Below are 23,821 nucleotides of genomic sequence, written 5' to 3' on the forward strand. Positions count from 1 at the left end.
GCTATTAAACCTGATTATAGAGTTTTAGATAAAGGCAAAAAAAAAAAAGATGTGACTTCATCATTTCAATGAGCATGCTGTGATATTGCATGAGAGTGCTCCTCACCTGCTGCAGTACGTGTCTCTCTCTCAATGTCATTAATCTTCTGTGAAGCTCTACTAGTTCATCGAGATATGCCTAGAAACAAATCCCCCCCATAAACAACTTGTTAATTAAGTCACAGCTATGTATTAAATAAACTTCAGATGTCTTCAAAAACAATACAAATGGAGATTTTATTTTCAATCTTAGAATTACAGAATATCCTGAGTTGGAGAGGACTCACAAGGATCATCGAGTCCAACTCCTGGTCCTGTACAGGACCATCCCCAAGAGTCACACCATGTGCCTGAGATCATTGTCCAAACACTTCCTGAACTCTGTCAGGCTTGGTGCTGTGACCACTCCCCTGGGGAGCCTGTTCCAGTGCCCAACCACCCTCTGGGTGAAGAACCTTTTCCTAATATCCAACCTAAACTTCTCCTGAAACAGCTTCAGGTTATTCCCTTGGATCCTGTTACTGGTCACCAGAGAAGAGATCAGTGCCTGCCCTTCTGCTTCCCCTTGTAAAGAAGCTGTAGATTGAGATGAGGTATCCCCTAAGCCTGTTATCCAGGCTGAGTAAGCCAAGTGACCTCAGCCACTCCTCATTCGGATTCCCCTCAAAGCCCTTCACCATCTTCATTGACCTCCTTTGGATGCTTTCTAATAGCCTTAGATCCTTCTTGTACTGAGGCACCCAAAACTGCACAAATGACTTGAGGTAAGACCAAGCTCTTCTTTGAGCTGTATTTTCTTATTTAGAAGTCTAGCTTTCTCTAGCTTAATACAACCCAAATGTTGGGTTGTGGGGTTTTTTTGTGGTTTTTTGATAAAAAACCTGAAAATCAGATGGTCATTTGCTACAGAATAATAATAAATATCTATATCTCCACTGAACCAAGAAGCATCAAAAGACTGGGGATGCCAAAACAGTATCTTTGAGGACAAAACCCAAATCACAATGAAAACCCTCGTTCTCTCTAAAGCTATGTAATTATTTCTTTTGTATCAACAGGAAAATATAAGGGGAGAGGGATTAAGCAATATTAATTAAATGGTAAATTCCACTGCTTCCTTCATGGAATGTCAAACACATCCCAGCCCTCCATCCAATTATCAACTTTCTCCTTCAGCCTGAGCCATCAAAAAACACTTTTATGCTTTTAAGGAGAGAGAGATATGGCATCCAACTTAAATATCCAAAAAGTGTATGGATCAGAGCACTAAAAATCTAGCTACAGATACTGCAGCTTTTATCTCTTGCCTCATGTTATTGCAAAGTCTACACTAATACCAGTAAAATACAAGCTTTCAGAGGAACTTGTCCACACTGGGCAATTGTGCTGTGTTCACTCACATAAAGACTTAGAGCTCTTGCCTACAGCCAGATGACATGATTTTAAACAAAACTGTCTTTCTCAGTGTTAAATTAACAGTTGCTTCATATCATTCTAGTTAACATGCTAAAACACATTGCCACTTCCTAATGCATAGCCTTCAGAAAGGATTCTGGAAAATACATAGTTGTTTTTTTTTTGTTTTTTTTTTTTTTTTTTTTTTTTTTTTTTTTTTTTTTTTTTTTTTTTTTTTTTTTTTTTTTTTTTTTTTCTTAGTTGATTGATATATTGGCTAGGAATATGTCTGAATTCTCATCTACAAAAATTATCACTTCCTCTGTGAAGCATACTACAAACTTACTGTGGAGAGTAGATAAAATAAATAATGGATGGCAGATTCCCAATTGGTGACATTTGCCAAATCACATGTACTGAGAAGAAGGAAAAAAAATTCAAAATATGAAAGAAGAAGAAAGAATTACAGAAAAAAATGGAGGGAAAGATCTGCACCTAAAAGAACACAAAGTCAAGATGTACTTAGGTTTTCATTCTCTATAAGATTGAATCACAGTCTGAAGCAGTTTATTGTTATCTCTTATTTACCTTATCACAATCCCCATTCTTTATTTGTTTGTCAGGTTTGTTTTGCTTTATTGGACTTTTCACTTCTAAAACCTGGAAAAAAAATTAAATGCATTATTGGATACAATTACAAATAAAAATTAAAGCCTTCCTAACACTTTTTTTTTCTATCCTTTCCATGCTGGTAGGATAAGAGTATTTTGCAGATACAAAATGATGCTGAGGGTCTTCCCAAGTGCTTTTGAAATATCACACAAGCAGTGTATTTTTCCTGTTTTTTTCTCCAATGCTCTCTCTTTTCTTTGACAATAGAGAGTTTGAAACAATCTTTAAGATGATTGCATGAGTTGTAACTGAAAAAGAAAGTGATTGAGTGCAATTTCTTTTGCACTTACTTAGTACCCTTCCTTCAATGCCATTCAAATCCATTTACTTTCACATGTACAAACCTAGAATGCTTCATCTGCTAGTGAACCAGCAGTCAAGAGGAGCATGTCAATAAGCAGCAAGACACCATGCTTAATATGAAACTTTTAGGACTAAAGGGAGGAATATTTCGGGGAAAAAGAACTGTTGATTGTTCTTCCATTTTTTTCCCCACAGAACACATTTTTTGAAGTTCAAAATAAAAAAAACACCATGTCATTATTAACCTGGAATATAACCAGTTCTTCTGAAAAATGTAAAAGAAAACTGAATTATCACAGATGATGGGAGATTATTTTTCATATTTCATTGTGAGACTAACATCACTATCATGATTAACTCCAAATCCACACTGAACAGTCATAATACAGAACAAAACTCAGAATTAAAACAAGGAAATAAGCCTGTAAAAACCAAGTCTTCTAGAAGCCTCACTGACAGTTTTCCCCAAGTCTCCGTCTCATTTCTACTTCCCTTGGTAAAAGTGACTAAATTAGATATATGCTCCCCAGGGTGACCAGCAGCATAAGAATACAGCAGGCAGGCAGCTATTTCCCTGTACAGAGAGAGTGACTGCAGATCTGAGTTAATCTTACATAAAGAGTTATTTAGCCAAGAGTGATCAGAAATCAAAACATACATTTTTAAAGAAAAATCCCACTTCTTCATTCAACACCCCCCTGGGGTTACTGCTGTTTGTAAGTGAAAGAAAAGTCTTATTTTTTAAAAAAGCCCTAGACCTCTAGTCATGAATCCAGTACCTTTTAGGTGCTTTTATTGTTTTAAGAGAAAGAAAATTCTTGGTTTCAAATAGAACCCTAGCTAGAACACAGTATATTTGAAAAAGTTGCTTTCTTACAGTGCTCTTGATGTGTAGTTTGAAATATAACATCTTTAGCACTCCTGTTTAGATGAGATACAGCACTAATGACATTTGAGGAAGCTTATACAAATACTAATTCCATCTTAGCTCTTTGGTTCTATGAACTTAGTCAACAAAAACCTGATTTCATCAGTAAAAAGCATCATCCTGGCAAGCAGCACTACGCTATCAAGCAGAGAGTTAAAATGTGGCTAAAATGGTCCATACAATATTTGAATTCTCACAAGTCCCTAAATTTCTGATTTTCAGCTTATTTGTAAAACTCAGCTCAAGTGTAGAAATGGAAGAAGGTATGTAACATTCAAATTTGGCTGGCACACAGCTGTTGTTTAGTGTGTCTAAATTCGCAGGTAGACTTTCTGTTAGATGACCAGACGGTAAAGGAACACGAAAGATGTGTCTGAGTGGGCTGCCAACACTGAGACTTACAATTACTTAACAATTACATTGCCTCTGTAGAACTTAAGTCTTCACTAAACAACAAGACATAGATAAGTGTTTTATCCTCCTTGTGTTTATGAGCCTAGTACATGCAATATTTTTCATACTTATAGCTAGCTTTTTATTTTACCCCAAAAGACTCTCTCTTAAAAACTTTTTAACTTCTGTGCAGATAACTTTGAAAAGTCTACAGTGTTTCTGGTAGATAAGAAGAATATTTTCTGGACATGGAATCACCTTCTCTCTTTGCACAAAGTACTTCCTAGGTTTTGGCATTTTTTCTACAGTGTATTTGAACTTAAATAACATGAATAATAATATTTGGCTTTGCTCTACAGCTTGTATTGGAAATCTTATTAGAAAAACAAAGACAAGTAAATAATATCTGCCAGATAATTAAAGCAGTTAATCTAAGAAATATAGAAAAGTCTCACCTGTGAAACTCACCATTTAAATCACAAACTTTTGCTAATACAAGTAGATACTGTTCCAAATATATCAAAACCGTAAGCAGCCATTTATTGCCAGTAAGTGTCATAACTGCTTTGTGTATGATACAACTGACAGTGGCAATGCAATATGGCTCTTGAAAATAACTGGTGTATTTTATTTTATAAATAATATAAGATTTTATGTTTATTTTTTATATTTAGAGATCCTTACTTTATGGTGGCTGAGGGTGAGGCAGCTTCCAAACTCTAATTCTCATTCATCCCAGAAGCATGTAACTCTAGGTAATTTAATTGTTTTCTTTGAAAAACAGAACTACCCTATGTTCCTACCTCAAAAATAACTATGTTAGCTCTTATGAATCTGGAACAAGTACTCGAATGTGAAGTAAAAAAATATTGTGATCTGCTAATGGAGTAAAAAATATTGTATCTCCTAGATAAGCACTGGTGGGGGAGAGGACATGATACAAATGAATAAACTCCTGAGTTTGATGAGAACTGTGTCTACTGCTAATGCAAACCCCAACTGCATTTATGAATTTTGACTTTACCTGGCTGCTGTTGGTTTTCAGTAAAGGTGGTGCTGGTTCATGACGTAGTGGTGAGGAAGCTGAACTGCTGTCACTGTCGCTGCCATCACTCACACTAACTCTATGGAAAAAAAAAAAAAAGCCAAAGCATTACACCTGCAGACAAAGGGCAGTCAATAGGGGTGAACCAAGGTTGTTTTTTGAGGTAGGGACTTATAATGACCAATCTCTTGCTAAGCAAGCCATCATTAATCACGGTCATGTGGAAGAGAGGCATCTAAGCAGGGCTGCACTCCGGAAAAAGCTCAGTGGAGCGCAGAGAAGGAGGCTGCCTACCTGCACATGTTGAGATGAAGTGTCCAGTTAGCACAGCAGCTAATGTTGCAAAAATGAATGGACAGCTACAGCACTATACTGCTACTCTCAACAAAGAAAGTCCCTATCTCAGGTCACAGCCATGCGGAGGAAAGAAAGTTGGTTTTTAGAGATACTCTTCTGCTCTTATAAAAACTTTATAAACAGCTGTACTTCCCTTCTGAACAAGTGTTTTACTGAAAAGGTCCTTATTTATTGTCACAAGTAAGACACTTCTTCCTGGCTAAAGTTTAAAAACTTAGCATCCCAGGAGAAGCCACATGAAAAAACCCAGCTCCTAGCCAGTTTCACCCTTAATTTACTTAGGAACAACAGAGAATATTTTTTTTGAGGGGGGAAGAAGTAGTTATTTGGTATAAAAAAAAGGTAGAGAAACATTAGCCTTAAGATTTCATTTAAAAACTGAAACAAAATCTCCACACATGGAGACAAGTTGAGCTTGAAACTATCCTTTACACAATCACTAACACAAGTTCTCAAACTTCTAGTCATCTTTGTCTTTTTCTCCTTGATTCCATGTGCTAAGGTACACCAGGGAAGCAGATGACATTCATTAGCATTTTCTTATTATCGTCCCATTTAAACAGAACTGAGACTAGCACTCAGGTGCTGTGCACTAACAGCAAAACCCTCTGAATCAGATAAAGAACCTAATACAAAAAGTGTTTAAGAGACTGTTTCAGAATTTCCATAACCTTCAACACCATTTGGATGGAGCTTCAAGCTACCCAAAGAACAGATAACTTCCAAAAAGCCCTCTGAAGGTTGCAGCTGGGATGCAAAAGCTTTTTTAAAAAAAATAATTTCTGTGACAGGTGCTTGCTTTACGTTCTGATGTGCTTTACTCATTATCTACTGCATGCAGCATAGAAATTACTTGAAATTCAAATTTCATTGATTCTGATCCAATTTAAAAACCTAATCTAAAACTAGAAAGCAGAGAGGTTTTGAAAATGAAACTTTGTATAGAATAGTTCATCCAACAATTGAAGGACTTAATTTTCTCTAATTTATGCCAGAAAGTAATTATGGCTTCACCCCTCAAGTCACAATCACACAAAATCCAGTAAAGTCAAACGAGGATCATCATAACCATATTGATCAATACAGAAGGAGTTTGTATCGGGAATGGCGAATTTTGTTAGCTTTTAGAAGTGGCTTCTTTAAATAGCAGTCTTTGGGAACATCAGACCTCACCTCATTACTAACAAGCACTACATGTCTTAGCCACCAGGCTACTTGCAAACACAAGACACTCACCTGCGACTCTTGCTTCCTCCTCGTGTATTTACAGGTTGTTCCAACTCAGAATCATTGTCCTTCTCATCAGCTTCATCTGATTCATCTTCATTATCATCTGAATGCAGATCTTTCATTATAGACCTTAAAGGACCTGAAACAACAGAGACAATAAAATACACTATGAACTTTACAGTGTTTTAGGCAATTCACCCACTTTTGAAAACTACCCTCCCCACACAGTGTTGAGAGGGGGGAGTATTAAACATTACACATATTAAGTATGTTTACTTAATTAAGGGGGCTTTTGCTGCAGGGACTTATCCACGAATCATTTACTCATATGAGCAACTCAGTCAGCTTCAACAGACTTACTGATGACAGGGAAGGGACTCCTGTTCAAGTGTTTGAACAATTCGGCCCCTGGACCATAACTAAAGTAAGTAAAATACTGTCATGACAGGAGAAATTGACTTTTACTGTATTATTGCTAGAAGTATGCTTCTTTTGCATTGCTTTCATTTTTTGCTTTGTCAAGGGGTATTATATGTGAGTAAAGATTTACGAGGGCACATTGATCAGTAATGGTATATTTGTTAGATTAATCCATGTATTGGGTCTAACAAATCATTTTGACTAACTCGTACTAGCTAAGGTAGTCTTTGTCTTCTTGGGTTTTATATATTTAGCTTTAACTGTTTCTATTATTTCAGGATTAATTTCAAATTGAGTAAGGACTTTGCCTATGTTCATATGTACTAAGTACATTAGTACCACCCAACATCATGTTATCACTTTTCCTGAATTAACAAGAGGTACAAAGCTTGAGATGCTCACAAAACTGCACTGAACTCAGTTTGAGTTTTGTTTTGATTTTCACTCTATTTTGCTGTAAGAGACAGTTACAAAAAAAGGAATATGTTTAATAGATGTGTGAAAGGTAAAACTACAGATGCTTGAAATAAGAATAGACAAAAGCATATTAGAAGAGGGAAGGAAGCAAGACTGGTGCCACACTAAAATACTGCTCATCTGAGACACGAAGCAGCAAGTAAAAGCACCAGTGATGGCTGTAGGAACAGCAGTTACTATTACAGTTGTGTAATTCCTTCAGCCCAAGAACATGAAGTATTAACATGAAAAAATGAGCCTCCAAGATGAAGCTTTCAACTCTCTATTTGCTTATGGGGAAATTGAGTCAAGAAGTACCCTCCCTGGTCAGTGTCAGCAGAGAAGGCAGAGGTCTGTCAGTCAGTGCCATACTCATGACAGGGACAGCATTTCCTTCATGGGAGGAACAGCTTTATAGACTATTCCAGACCTAGCAAGGTTCAAGTGATAGGTATTTTGCCTAGTTTTGTACAAGTGACTTCAAAGCCAATGTTGAGAATGTTTTATCACTAAGACTGCACTAGAACTCTTGTAAATTGACACAGTTTGGGCGGGTTCAGAACTATTGTTTCTTTTCTCTGTTTTCACACCCTAGGGAAGTAAACCAGATGGTGCTGATGAGCAAATTCCTGGTTGACCAGACATTTGTACAGGTGACAATGGAAGGGGAGCTATTCAGAAGTGCTTCTTGTCCACACACCCACTGCTGATCTGTAGAAGCATAAGTTATTACATATTTTGTTTCTAGCATGGATAGCAATGTCACTGTTGACCTTCTGCTCCTTGTTAACAGTTAGTTTAAAATTCCATAGCAACCTTTTTAAGCATTTGAAAAGTTGTTACCTCCTGAAGGGTCAGAATAGTTAAGGAGAAACTGAAAATTAGTTGTGGCCATGAGCAAGTTTTCTTGGTAAGGAAACAAATATTACAGTAAGCCCCAATGACAGAAGAACTTGGAAGAATCTTAGGTCAGCCCACTGCTTATGCAAAAAGAGGTCAAAAAAGTTCATGCTGTGGTTTTCTGACACTTGAGTGAATGCTAGAGTCTGAATCAACAGAGAGAAACGGCCCTAGCAAGTAACTTCTAGTTATGGGAAAAAGCATGGCTTCTTACCAGAGCACAACATGCAGCATGAACATGCCACGGTACGCCTGGTATGTCATAACTTTGATATACAAATGTGTGGCCTGGGCAATGAACATGTTTAGTTATTTGGAGTTTCTGGAACACCCAGAAAGAAGCAGTAATCACTATTTACTGTGGCATACTGTATATACCCCTTGCTCTTCAGAGCTGTTCATATCAGAGGACAAATCTCCCCTCTATCCCAGAGAAGGTCTAAAGAACTGAAAGACAACCTGTAATGCCTCTTATATACAAATCAGAAGAGATGGATGGGACCAGTCTGCTTAGAAGAAAACACTTAAGTCAAAAGGTTTTTGCCCTGCATAAGATAACAGACACAGAAATGGGTATCCAAATCTTTTTTCTTGTAATGGACAGTTCAGGTCACTAAGGAGGTTTTCATGAGAACAAAAACGAGGTTTCAGAAGGAAGTGTATCTCTATCCCTAGGTAAAAATCAATGCCTGAAGCCAGTGAACCACAGCTCACTTCAGATCTTGCTTTCTTTCACACAGAGTAACACTGCTAGAAATCATTAGAAAATCAGTACCAGTCACCTACAGAAAGGCAAAAGGACAGATACGCATCATGAATAAATACATTTAAAAACAGTCTGCCTAAAGCACTAATGTATTGTCATAACCTTAAATCAAGTCTACCACTGAGGAATATAAATGGATAAAACAAAACACAATTTTGTTTAGTCAAAGGCTGCTTTTTTAATGCTTCTTATCCAAACAACAAAACAAAAGCTCATTAGGAGTGTATCAGTTGTACAATCTTATAAACCCAGGGAAAGAAGCCAACCAGGATCTAAGTAGTTTAATAGATCATGTAAAATGAATCTCAGCTTATTTACAGAAAACATGCCTTGGCCAAGTCTTAGGAAGAAAAATGCATTCTTTACTGGTTCCAAATAAACTGAAATTATTAGCCAAAAATCAAAATGCAAACTAACCCTCATCCTTCCCTGCCATATATCTAAAGTAAATACCCTATGCTCTTACTTTCCAATAGTATGGGAAGATCACAGCTCTTTGAAGGGGTCATGTACACAAATTCATGGATTTATGTGGGCTTTCCATGAGAAACCACACACTTCCAGAGCTTCAGATGGAGCCAGGAGCCATGCTACCTAACTCTGCAGCAGGACAACTCAGAAACAGAAGCTCTTTTGAGTTTACCATCTGTTAAGTGACTGTCATGCATTTAGTCCTTAAAAACAAACAGCCCTTATACCCTTTTCTCAGATACCAGTTTCTCCCCTTTTATTTTGCCCTTAGGTACATCTGAAAACAACATGAGAAAGATTCTATATCAAAACTGTGGCCAGTTCAGGCAGTGAAAGGCAGAAGAAAAGCAGTAATGAGATGCCACCAGTTCTGTTTTCATTGGCCCCTTCATTTCACACATTCCTTTCAATTATTTTGCCTCTATTGGTACCTTGTTGTCTGCTGTTTTGAGATGGTGTAAAACTGGAACTGGAACTGGAGCTGGAACTGGCAGGACTCGGCTGTTCAGACTTAAAAGGGAAAGAAAAAAAAGAAAATAAATAACATTTTAAGAAACTTTTTTTTCTGCCTAAAACTCTTACTGTTACTTACTGCCTAAAGCATTCAATCAAGAAAAAAACTGTGGAACAGAATAATGCTCAAGAGATCCTTATTTCAGGTGTCAGTGAGGCAAACATTGGGAGAATTGCTATTGCACTCACCATACATACACTCTAATACATCATGTCTAGTTCTTTAGCCTAACAAGAAGTTTCCATTGCCTTGTTTGAAATGCTATAAAACCCGAGAGCCTAAATGAGTTTATAATAGACCTAGGGCATCTCTGTCCTTGTCATACTGTAGATGCAACATTTTCCAAATTAGCAATGATCTAGTAGAACTAAAAAACAGAAGACCTGAGCAGACCACACTAAATGCCAGAAAATCTCAGACAGTTTTTTTTTTTAATTTCTTAGACAATAAGTCTTAAGGTATGGATTCAAAATAAACTTTTTTCTTGTTACCAGATTTCTGCTAATCCTAACACTTTCCATATGTATTAAAACCCTGCACATTACAGATTGTAACGGTGATTGAACCAGAAGGGTTGTCTTATTAAAAGAGAAATTATCTAGAATTTGCCAATTGCAAAAGAACTAAATTTTTAAAACAGTTATTCACAGAAGTGCGTATTATTAACAAACAGTACTATACATTCTTTTTCAACTGCTGTTTAAAACGTGTACCTTTCTCTCTAAAACTGATGAGAAAGACCTATTGCTTCATCTAAAAATTCTGTATAATTTTTCTCATAGAGGTTATGGCTTATGAGGATAGTATCGAAGAGTCTTGCTTCCTGTTGACAGGCTGCATGTCTTCATATATTTTTTTGCTCTTTCTTAGACTCAGTGGCTTTAAGTGTGTGGGTGTTAGTACATACTTGTACACTCATCTGCGTACATGAGACAAAATACAACTATGGTGTGCTGGCAGAGGGGATGCTAACAGAGAACATAAAACAAGAGAAAAATGGCCATACAGAAACAACAGTGAAAATCAGATTAGGAAGTAATCCTCTAAACATCTACTACTGAAAAGAAAACCTGATTACACTTTAAATTTCATACAACTATGTTACTATGATGTGTTGTCCAGGCTAACAAACATTTTGTGACTATCCTTGCCATGATACAATATCCCTCATGATTAAGATAGAACTAAATTTTTCTCAAAAATGACAGCAGTAATATCCAGTCTGTAAAACTCAATTTTCACGCAAACAGGCTACCTAAGCTTAACAATTGCTTTTTCTCCATAAATCAATCTATTGTTGCCTTTCATAATAGAGCAGGCAGATTTACCACCTTTTGTTGCCTTTTCTCACCATGAGAGATGCCTATTTGGGCAATAGAATGCTTGAGAAAAACACCATTAACATCTGCTCTCCTTAAATCAACACCAGCTCCAGTTCTCACAGACACACAGTCAAAATACAAACTGTACCTGACTGTGTGGGTATATACTGCTTGTACACAAATTAATTAACACTGTGCAAGGAAACCCAACCCGACCCACAACACAACCCATCTGTCAGTACCAAGAGAGATTCTTACATGGCCCACAGCATCAGACCTTTTTGAAAGACACTGCAGCATCACTTGACACTGCTACAAAACCCAACTACTTTTGAAAGAAACTTTTTTCTCCTTCCTGAATTTCTGTAAAACCATACAAAATTTTAGCAGTAATTATGATAATATGAAACAGACTGCAGTGATGAAGAACAAGAGTCAATGCAAAATTTAAAGGCATCAGCAAACTAAGTTCAGTCTTCCAGCTTCAGGCTAAGACTGTCAATTTCTGCTTTTTGCAGCAAAATTACTAGCTGAGAACTGGTTTCTGTACATGACCATTAACTGCATTTTTCCTTTATTAATTTCGACGTGAACTTTACTAACCATAAAATCCATTCCCTTAAAAAATAACAAATACTAAAAGACTAACATGTTTGGCTTAAAATACTTTCAGCTCCAGGAAGCAAAAACCACACAGGCCCAGACACTGTGTCACTATTAAACTTCACTACTTTTTTTTGAACCAATTTACTTGAATTGAAAAAGGGGGGAAGGCCTGGTCTCATTCACATTATAAAGCATGAAAATATCAGTGAAAGTGCCCTGCATTAGAATTTTCTCTCAATATTAACTAATTGAGTCAACATCACAGGAAGGGATGGATATAAATACACATAAAATTGTAGAATATTTTCCTGGTAAGAATTTTGCTTTGCTTTAGCGAAGGTCACTTTGAGAATTCAAACCCCAGAAAGTCCCAATGAAATACATATGATCATCCATACACTTTTAAAAATGTCCCTAATGACTTTTTAAACAATTTACATTATTTCCTACGACAGCCCTGTCTGAAAATTTATTCCAAGAAATACAGATTAGCATAAATATGAAAATTGTTAAGCATCAGAAATGAAACCTACATTTTTTGACTCAGAAATCTGGGTGAGAGTGCAACTAGAGGAAATAGTTGCTTTCAACATAAGAATGAATGTTATTAGAAGGACCTTTTAGAAAGATCTATTAGGAGGAACTAAAAATATGCCTTTCATATATGAATATGGATTAGTGCCGACAGCACCCATGCTTCTAGTTAAGAAAGGCTGTCTTTTGTCACTTAAGCAATGCTTTTTGACAGTTTTACAGGCTCTTATCCCAAGGACTTAGGTATTTATGGCCTTACTCACGGGTTCCTAATCACCAAACAGATTTATTTTTTTTATGGGTCTGAAATTAGCTAAAGGGTGTCCTTCAACAATAAAAGCTTTAAAACAGTCCCAGCAAAGAGCTTCTCTCATATGGCTTTTTTCTGTTTTACCAGTTTTCTCTTCCTACAGACAGGCTAATGAGAATTTGGGCCCAAACTGGTCATTAGTGCAATGACCCGATATGATTTATTGGATTCTTAGACAGTCTATTTCATTTTAGTGCTCTCACACCGATGCACAGGAGACAGTGGTTTCTTTATTAGGCCTGATTGAAGGATTCTGTGCTTTAAAACAGTTCAGCAAGAAAAGGCACTTTTCTGTGGCTCAAGTTTTCCCTGAAGAAGTACCTTTTTCACCTGCTCTAAATCGCTTGGCTTCTGTAATTTCCAAAGTCTTGTCCGTTTTTACAAGAAGTGCAACAACTCACTCTTGAGCTGCAAACAACTTTCAGGCAACCTCTCATCTGTTTATGACACAGGATATAACAGAGCTGTTTCTATAATATGTCATGGTTGCCCCGATTTGTACAACTCCTTGGGGCTCTCCTGTGCAGGGTCAGGAGCTGGACTTCGATGATCCTTGTGAGTCCAACTCTGGATATTCTATGCTTCTATGACTCTAAAAATAACCTACATCATTTAAAGTTCCTTATTAATTCTTACATTAATAGAAGACATCTATATGTGACAATGGCTTTTCTTGCCTTCCCCTGAACCGTTCTTAAGGGAGGCTTACATCTTGTTTCTTGAAATAAACTCTAAGTGAAATATCTCATTTCGTATCAACCTGTTTACGTATTTCCTATTTTTAATGCAGAATAGTCTAAAGATTTGTATTTCCATTGCTATACATACTGAAAATCTATATACTTGAAACTGCTTACAGCTGAGCGCTACTTCCACTTGCACTTTGTCCAAAGTGAGAGTTTCAGGAAGGAGGAACATGCTCCCCTTAAGATAAGCCTTCTTCTTTAACAGGACTCCTAGTCCAAGTCAATTTTGGCATCTCCCTCCTTAAGAGATATTAAAAAACCATCTAGGCATGGTCCTGGGCAACCCTCTAAGCTCTAAGTGGCCGTGCTTGAACAGAAGAGGTAGACCAGATGACAGTAAGAGGTCCCTTCCAACCTCAACCAGTTTGTGATTCTTCAAATTTGAAACACATCCTTCATTTAACAAATAGTATCCAGAATAGACCCTAAATGAAACTTTGCAACTGTTTTACCTGAACAACTGCATTGGATGAAGGGGGATTTCCATTTCCTTAGAGACTGTCCTACTGAAACATGTATTTATTTTTTAAAGAAAATAATTTGCCTCCTATATTTATGTACACTATTTTTCTTAGCTTTATGAATAAAAAATAGATTTGAGACAATGCTAACAAAAACTCAAATACTCAAGACTTAGAGAAGACTCATGTACAGGAGACTGCGCTAACACATGCAGATAAAAAAAAAATCTTGTGTAGTACACTGTACAATACAGTTGAAAGACAAAGCACTAGTGAAGCTTGTTAACCTGTAGGGATATTTTTGTTGAAGATTCCTTACTGGTAAGAGTGAAAGACACATAGTAAAGCAGGCAAAAAAGTACAGCAGAGAAGATTAGGGTTTCTCAAGTAAAACAGCTGAATACTAGAGTTTCCATGGATTTCAAATCAACAAGATGAGTAACCTAAGGATTAAATAAACTAAAAATCTGTATGGTCATGTGAGTATGAACATGCTCCTTGAATGCAAGAGGCAAACTGATGCAAGTTTCCATCAGGTAACCTCAACCAAGAAGAATGTAGATTGTTCCGAATACATAGAACAAATGCAAAGACATCTATGCTGGCAAAGACAGGGTCATATGAAGGCTTTTCAAAATTGGTATTAAACCGATTTTATCTAGACCACATTTCCTCAAACATGTGAAAAGACATCAGTATTTGCAAAGAATTGATAAAGAATGAGCAGCACCACATGGAGAATTTAACAGCTCTGTATTCTATTCCAAGTCCGAATTATATGGCCCACTGATGGAAGATGAAGATATGCTCAATGAATTACTTGCTTGAAGAATATTGCTTATTTTGCAAGCTCAGTTGCATGAAGGTCTGTAACAACAGAATGGTGACTCTCCCTCTGTACTCTTCTAACCAAATTATGGGAGTTTTTAAAGCCAAATTAGGCTGAAAAGATATTGATTTTCTGAGTTGGACTTGACAATTTTTAAAGTTTCCCTTTGAGAACTTTCACATGTTCTTTATACAAAGCTCTCTTAAGCCAACAAAGGAGAGAAATGTGTTTTAGAAAGACAGTCAAACCCTCAATGTTAGTACTAGATACAAACCAAAAAATTCAGTCTAGGTATTAAAACCAAGGTGACAGTTTCATTCAACTAATCTACATCTTCTGCTCTAATGGAATTAACAGAAGATAGGTGGTAGTTTTTCTGGCCAGGGCCAAGAGCTGCTGCGCAGGAAGGCAATGCTTCCTGGTTCCCTTCTCTTGCCCTGTTTTTACTACTGTGCCCTTTACATATCAGCACTGAGAAGAGCACATATTGATGCACTCAAAGTTATTTCTGGAAATGGAATAGTTTGCTCTCGCTTTTGGGACAGCAGGAAGGCGGCTCACCTAAATTCTCCCAGATCTGAGGTTCTGATGTTAGAAATTCACACACTCCTATTAACAAAGAAGCAGTTGGAGAACTGTTTACATATAAAACTTCTTTTATGGGTGTTATTCTGCACTGTGTCTCAGCAGGTATTCACAGACTTAACAAATTCACCGTAGATCCTCTCTATTCTTATGTAGCTCAAATTCTTTAGAACACTTCCTACACTAAAACTTTACTGTGGGGAAACCTTGTCAAGGTCATTCACACCGAGTAAATATAGACCTAAATATATGAAAAACAAAAGCTTTTTTTCTGAATTCCTGCTGCAGAGCCCCTATGCACTGTTTTCATTATTGCAGACCACTGATTCTTGAACTTACGTCCCAGAATATGAAAAAGAAGTTGTCCAAAGTTTGACCATAAACTACAGAGAGATCTACTGCAGAACTTTATTGACCTTGTCAGTTTTAGAGCAAGTCTCATTGCATTTACTTTTCCCTCAAACTTAACTTCTGGGATTTAAATGATAATGTGAAAATCTCAGCTTTCATTTATTGTACATTCTAGTTCCAGTGAAAAGCGGTACAGAGAAAAATACAAAGATATGTGCTGTATCCGAAAAAATTCAAGTCTCTTAAACAAAGCAAAGCCCCTCAAACTATTTTTCAAATTGTCATAACTCTTACCCAGTCTTGTGATACAGTAGACTGAAGAATAATTTTTAGATGTCATTGTTTGACAACAATACACTGTACACACACCTCTGTATAGATATTTCTGAGGGATCTGACAGTATGGTTCCTAAGCGCTTGCTCTATGATAATATTATCATGTGTTTGTCTAGCAGTTTTCAAAAAATATCATGCATATTACATACAGACTCTACAACGCTGATTCTCCAAGAAAAAACTCCACAGAACACATTTTTATTGCCTTACCAGCATTTTGCCATTTACAACTCACACATCTCCATGCTGTAACTCTGCTTTTCACAAAAAATGTACTACAAAAAGCAATACTCATTTAAAGTCCCTCATCTCTCCTTTTCAAATTTAAAATGTTTTCGATAGTGTGATCTAAGCTTTACATTGAGAGAGTTTTGCATCTGTTCCATAAGGTGTAATAAGACACTAACACAAGATAAAGACAAAGCAAATCTTTCAAAAATAAGAAAATTGATACTTGTCTATATTTAAATTCCTCTCAATATAATGTATTTGTAATATCTTTGATAAAGGTAACTGAAGTTATTAAAAACATGGGTTATAACTGTATTATTTAAAATACTGGCTAAATGAAGATCACATGCAGTACAAGCCAGATCAGTCTTGAGTTTTTTAGTGTTTAAAGAATAAAAAAGGCTGCATATGGCACAAATAAATCAAGTTGAAACATCTCATCTCTAAACTGCTTTCCTTAGCTGAAACTGTAACAATTAACTTACAATCTACTCTTAATGGTCCTCTCTCAAAGAAAATTTAGGTCACCAAGAGCACCAAGAATGGCTTCCTCTTTTGGCCTTGAACTTGCCTTTTCCTGCCTTGAACCTCAGCAACTTCACAACTGAATTACTGTTGTCCAGAATATCCAGACCATGGTTTTTGCTTGATATTCCTGCTCAGTTGTGATATTTTACTCTCCTCGTGTAAGCACAATGCAATAAGCATTGTCTTGAAATCATATCTGTTTTCATGCACAGAATCAAGCTACAGTGTAGTAAGTAAACTGCATTAAAGCAGTATGGATAATGCACAAATATTATTCAGGCAGTGAAAGAAACTAAAATCATCAGAGACTGTATCTACTTCATTTTTTTGCAATAGTTTATATGGTAATACTTTTGCAGCTGATAATTTGAATAACTAAACACAAACAGGTTACTGACACAATCTCCTCCCACTATTTAGGTGATACCTAAAATGACCTCACATAGAGGAGCAAAATAATTTGATTTACTTCTGTCCTAATCCAAACTGCTCACCAACTATGATAATAAAGGGCATAAATTTTGCAATGGTGCTTTGTTTGGGGTTATCAACATTGAGGCACCAATCCAGTTACTAATGGCCTGGTCCTTGTCATCCCCAGGTGTGTGATCTTTCCTCAAGGAGCTTGGGCACTGGCAGAGCTGGTTGTTAACCTCAGCCACAAAACACGGCTCTGCTGTGGCTGATGGGGCATATATTGTCAGTCACCTTAAAGTCTCCTTTAACATCACTCTGAGGTGACGATACAAGTTTCGTGGATATGTAAACAGATTCTATGACATAAAAATAGCTTCATTTATCCTTATCTTCCAAATCCACTGTCTAAAACATTAATTCCTATAACACAGGACATAATTTTCCTCACATCTGCCAGATGGCTTATAACACAGTTAGTTAACAAGCAATACCTTCGTGGAAGTTCAGATATCTACAGATATCTAGCATGTCTCAAGATAATTTGAAAAACCCTACATACATTTCCTGGACTCAGGATTACTGTGCTACACATGTGTGCAAGCACTGTCTTAGTCCCTTCACAGTCACACCATGTTAAAGCAGAAGTCTGATCACCAAAGCTATGTGCATTTACCCAATGGGAATGAATGGCATGAGATACTTGCTGCTCAAAGACGGGGACTAGAAACTCTACCAACATACCCTATGCCAGAGGAAGCACCAACTACATGTTTCAGTTGGGCAGTTAAAGACTTCTATTTTCAAGGCAAGATGCGAGCCAGCTTAGAGGCTTTTTATACAAAAGGTTAGGTTTTGTAGGAATTAATACTGAGAACATTTGTTAATGCCTGAACAGGTATTTATAATCTGCCTGATCTCCTTTGTGTCTTTCTGCTGCAGCAGTTTCATGAAGGGCCATGTACTCTTTTTCCCTCCATACTCAGTCCAGCAAAGCCAGTAATAATTAAACAAGAAGTATCAGAGAATCCCATTTGCAATGACTCCACAGCCCAAAAGGGGCAGCTCCAACCATGGAAAATGCCTCCCTCAGATCCAAAATTCAGTATTTCCCCATCTCACATACCAGTTTGCAGCTCACACAAATGTTACAATAACTTCATCATTTTTTATGGATAAGACTGACAACAAAATCAAGGTCAAGTCCTTTTTTTTATCATGTTGCTGCATGGTTCCACACAGGAAGCAAACAGCCGGAGTTTTCTTTAACTAAACATCCTGTAACTGAATTTAAAAGTAAAATCTTTGGAGTTTTGAAGTGGACTGTGCTAATATGCCTATGCCTCAATAAAACCACAAATTTGCATGCTTTCACTCTGTCCCTTACTTTGCACAATTCATACCTAAGCCAGTAAAATAGTTTTCCAGCCTTCCTGTGTGATTTTTTAGTATACCTGTTGCTACCAAATGGCTTTGCTAGCTCGTATGACTCAAAAAAGACCCCACACTCTTTCAATCACCAAGTCTATCACTATTTCTGAAGTCCAACACACTTAAATCACAGATGTATTTGAAAAGTGATACTTAACAAAGCAGAATGAAGAGAAATGGACACTTGTTTCACTTGCTAACAGCTCCAAGTCAACAGAAAAACAAAGTTAAAATAAATACAACAGTGGACAACAATATAGCATACATATGCCAAACAGACCACAGAGAAATGACCTGATGTGCTCTTGGTCTTTGAGTCACACACAGAAAGGCTATTAAACAAGGGCAGAAAGTCTATCAATAGGCAAGTGTATGATTCTCTTTATTTCCACTGAATTTTACAAAGGCATTTGAAGCTCAGAAAGGGACTGACTGCAGGACATCAGAGGACAGTGTCTGGCCTTCTGAAATACTCTTGAGGCAACACTGTGCTAAACTGGATTCTGAAGATGAATTTTAAGGGAGAGCTCAGTCAATTAACCATTGGCAGACATGCTCTACAACATGAAGAGTAATGTACTTCTCCCAGGGGATGTTCAACCTCAACTCCCTCTGCTCTAAGACAAAGGCCAGTATTTTAAGTCTGAATGCCCAGAACTAGGTAGAGCTTGATGCCAAAACTGAGAAGGGTTGAGCACACTCTGCTTTTCTGTCTGAAATTCAAGCCCGTTAATTGATATGATACATCCCACTCCAAATCATGGAACAGGGGTTATATCCAAGGAAATCAGGGGAGCAGCAGCACTGCCATCCGGTAGCACCTACCCAGCGAAACAGCACCACTGTTTAATGATGCTTGTAAGATTCCTTTACTGTGAGAGCTTCTCAGAATGTCATCCTTATTTTAAAATCCCAACCCAGCCTTTGCAATTGAGAACTCATGATGGACTACCTCTAACTCTGAAAACAGCCTTGGGTGTGTCCAGCAAGAGTAAAGAAACTTGGTTCTGCAGAAAGTCCTAAACTCTACATTTCACCTTTTATTACAAAGTTATCATGTCTGATATGCAAAGTTATGCACATGAGTTAGTACCAATAAAGAGAACAGTCACCATATCAGGACATGTATATTTCAGAATGAGATGATCCCTTACTCCATAAACTGAAGAAACTACAAAATGCTTAACAAAATTATTCATAATTTCATTACAACAATCCATACAGTATTAGGTTTGCACTATGTCATAAATATAACTTAAATTAGAAAAAAATGCACTTGAGTCAAAGTTAATACTTTTGTAGTATCCTAACAATTTTCTTTTAGGTATTGATTTATAACATGATTCTTTATATCTAATCAAAATTTGCTCAATTGGGTATTGTGGTTTTGCTTTTTTAAAGACACTTTAGGAATAAATCTAGATACTCTACCAAGGAACATACTCCCATATAATGACACATTCTTTGTTCATCTGTGCTACAATACCCACCACTGTAACTGCACAAGAGAAAGAAATAACTTTTGACTGAATTCTACAGCATATTGCTATGTCAGGACATGCCACTGAAGAAGCATCTTCCCAACTTTGGGCAACTATGTTGGTTAACATCATAAAGCCTTAACAGACCTGAAATAACAGTTTCTTTGTAGCAAAAGCATTATCACACTTTCACTTCCATTACTCTCTATGTAAAGTTGCAACTTCTCACCTTTTTTTCTCTTAATATGATTATATTTACAGGATATGCCATTTATGGATCTAGCTGTAAAATTTACTTCTTTTCCTGAAATGCTTAGAATCTTACCAAGACATAAAGAAGTTCAACCTATTTTTTCCCACACACAGAATTACCTCTATTACACTGCCTGGCTGAGTAACCTTTCTTTAGTTTCCCTGATAAAAACTAGTACAACGTAGAAGGAACAACTCTTTGTGAAATTCTGCAGACCCTCATTAACTAGGTTGCCCAGCTCTTTTTCCCACAGCACTAACAATGGTGTGAATCCACAGGCGCCTCAGGGAATTATTCCATGTTTTCTGGGTACTTTTTCTTAAACTTAAGTATATTGTTCCCTTTCTAAATAGTATCCCGCCACTGACTGGATGGGATACGCAGCCTGATTTATTAAGGAGCACAGTGCAAAAGTGGCAGACATCTTTTTCACCTGTTCAGATGGGGACAACACTGACCCTCCCATGTGTGTTCCATGATCCAGAATGTCAACGTTAAAATACAAGAACCCAGACCAGTAGGAATTCTTTCTCTTAGAGAGGACTCCAGTAGTTTATACTGTCAGTAACAGTGGCTTGCAGATGTAGAAAACACTGAACCTGCTTTTGAGCTTTGGTACAGAATTAAGGAACAACCTTGTGTCCTACAGGTCCACTGCAGATAAAGGAACAGCAGTGGAAGTGGATTTGTGCCAGCCTGTGAAAAACACAGAGGTGTACCCACTATACTACTGGTAACGGGTGAGAGGTTGCAAGACAACAAAGAGGGAAACGTATCAGCAATTAAAAAGGACTAGTTTTAAGCATCATCCATATCCATCACATATCATCTCTAAGTTGCTACACAGGACATACCACTACAGAGCCTGCCTTTGTAAAATTCCAGTTACATTGCAGTTGCTCCTCTCAATTCTTCTGTTTTTGAAAAAAATTGGAGAACTGCTTCTTCCAGCACCTATTTAAACGAACAGGAAATCCCCAAATCTATCTGAAATACTGAGGATAGGTAGCAAGTTTTACGGATTGTGACATAAACTAAAATAGAAGATTCAGCTTCTTTTAAGACTTGAAAAAATAACTCAGCAAGAGTGTCCATTTTCAGGTTTAAAGACAAACTGGTTAAGTTCCAAGCCACAATGAGAATGTCAATCCAACCACAGAATATCACCAGTGTGATGCTGTAAAGCAGGGTCTGTCCTATTTCATACCTTCTAAATGTTACAGCCTTTGCATGCCCTAAGGGGCCAGTCATTACAGGGTTACTTCAGAAGTAAATTACCTTCTCCCTCGTGGGTAGTTTCCATTTAGTAAAAACCTAATGCTGACACCTCCCCACAGCAGGGCATTTATTGTCTCTTCCAGAGGAGGCAAGCAGGGTTATGCATCTGATGACAGTAACAGAGGCACAAATCAGGAAACAGAAAAATGAGAGAATTGAAGAGGAAAGGCAGGGAAGAATTCCTCTCTATCATGCACACTACCCCTAGCTATAAGCAAAGACAATGGCACCATACAAGGCTTCTACCACACCTCTCCTTCTCTACCCACGTCTCTATAAAAGATGTTTCTGAAAATCTAAGTTTACTAGAAGAATGATTAAAATCCTAATTATCAAAAGCAAATCATGCTTGGAGCAAATGAGCAGGCACAGTACACAAATATTTTCAGAAAAGCAAATTGCCACAAAAAACAGTCTTTCGTCTTGGTAAGCCTGCTATTTTGGATAGATTCTCCTCCTCCACAAAAGTGGCATTGTTCAGAGAACTGCCTCTTTTAGCAAAAAAAAAAACAAAACAAGTAACTCCAGTATAACTGCAACCCTTTCCTGGATTTACTGAATTCTCTGATATCTTGAATGGAAGATTTAGAGTGTGAAATACAACCATTTCAATCCTTTCCTTCTGTCTCAAAAGAAGCATGAAATGCAAAATAACATCAAAAATCAATATTGTTTATAGCCATCTCCCATATGCTCATTCATTATAATGTTGACATTTATAAATTGACCTCAATAGGCAATACAATTCAACCAGAATGTGCATCAGGTTTGAACATCTCAATCAACTTCCTTCAGTTTGGATAATCTACCATTAGACAGGAGAAAGGAACTGGAAAACACAAATATGGCACACAATCCCAAAGACTGGGAACACTCAACACATATTAAGCAAAACCAAACAATCACTTACTTCAGATTTGGAGGATGTGTTTTCCTCCACATCAGAATCACTGGCATCTACAATATCATTAAAAGGTGGTAGAGTAGGTTTCTTCCCTTCCAGTGCATCATTTTCAATTTTGACTCTCCCCACCTTGAGTTGAGATTTATCCTTTGTTTGTTTTTTGTCAGTTGAACAAGTAAGAATCAGTGATGGGGCGCTAGGAAAACTTTTAAATAACGAATCAGAGCTGGTTTTTTTTCTTTTTTTTGCAGAAGGTTCATCAGAGTCCAGCATAGAGGGCCTTTTTGTGAGAGTCTTCTTTTCTTGCTGCTGCCCACATGTTATGGTAAGGATTGGGGTGTTTTCAGATTTTGGCTCCTTGGACATGGGCTTGGGTTCCTTGAAGGCTATCTTAGGAACCATTTTTTCGTCTTTTAGTGGTTTGTTTTCTTTGGGTTTCTTAGAGGATTCTTTGGAAGATTTGTTATGTTCCCTGGAAGGTTCTTTGAAGGCACTTTTATGTTCTTTTGAGTCTTTACAAGTTTTTTCTTTGTGCTCCTTTGTTAACTTGTGGGTCTTTGAAAAACTGTTACTACTGCTGCTGCTGCTATTTGTGTTTAGAATCCTAGTGGGGTCCTGCAAAAAGGAGAGACAAAATTTTACTGAAGAATAAAAAAAGAAAGATCTCCTAAAGACTCAAAAAGCAGATACAATATGGACGTAGGATATTCAAAACTTGGAACTGCAGATGGAGAACCAGAAACAGAAATACCTACATAAGAACAGATACATTTTGGTCGAAATATCTGTTACAAACTGGTCAAACATGAGCAGTTACCACTGCTTAACAATATCTGCAAGATAAGTTAGTTTTTACTTTATGTATTATACATGTTTTTTTAAGAAACATCATAAGATGAACATAAAGGCAGTTTATGAATGCTTACCATCACCATTAGCTATCAGAAAAAAAACAATGATAAGGAAAGATGATGATATGAACCATATGACATCAACAGAACTACTGCACAATCAGAGTGCTCCTGATGACCTTTCAGGCAAAGTTTGACTTCTCTTCTGTGATCTTTTCTCCAGCTTTTGCCAGATCCTTTTCCTTATACACAATAACCACTCTGGGTCCAGCCCAGCTATGGAAGATTTGATTGGACAGACAACAGTTAATGTCTTTTAATGGAAAACTTCCTTTAGTAAAAAAAGCTTCCTTCTTTATATATATTGTTGGTGTTTCTGCTGAGCATTTTTTTTAATTTAAAAAGTGAGAAGTGTTTCTGAGAACATGATGACTCCGAAGTCCTATAAGACAGGCAAAAGCAGAAAAAGCAAAACAGTATC

At 37.0% G+C, this 23,821-nt stretch overlaps 1 protein-coding gene across 4 annotated transcripts in view; it reads right to left on the minus strand.

Moving 5' to 3' along the window:
* The window catches only part of MLLT3 (MLLT3 super elongation complex subunit), a 121,684-nt gene that overhangs the window by 10,247 nt on the left and 87,616 nt on the right, over positions 1 to 23,821 (minus strand). For all 4 annotated transcript variants that reach the window (XM_027881860.1, XM_027881859.1, XM_027881857.1 and 1 more), the window contains 6 exons: positions 22,496 to 23,104; positions 9,807 to 9,885; positions 6,369 to 6,501; positions 4,755 to 4,854; positions 2,023 to 2,094; positions 107 to 178 (listed from right to left, as the gene is read on the minus strand). In XM_027881860.1, coding sequence (XP_027737661.1) covers positions 107 to 178; positions 2,023 to 2,094; positions 4,755 to 4,854; positions 6,369 to 6,501; positions 9,807 to 9,885; positions 22,496 to 23,104 — 1,065 coding nt within the window. The remainder of the gene's footprint in view (positions 1 to 106; positions 179 to 2,022; positions 2,095 to 4,754; positions 4,855 to 6,368; positions 6,502 to 9,806; positions 9,886 to 22,495; positions 23,105 to 23,821) is intronic.

Source organism: Empidonax traillii, unplaced genomic scaffold (genome assembly GCF_003031625.1).
Source record: "Empidonax traillii isolate 1590-97213 ecotype Southwest subspecies unplaced genomic scaffold, ASM303162v1 scaffold97:size1219025, whole genome shotgun sequence".
Classification (NCBI taxonomy): Eukaryota; Metazoa; Chordata; class Aves; order Passeriformes; family Tyrannidae; genus Empidonax; species Empidonax traillii.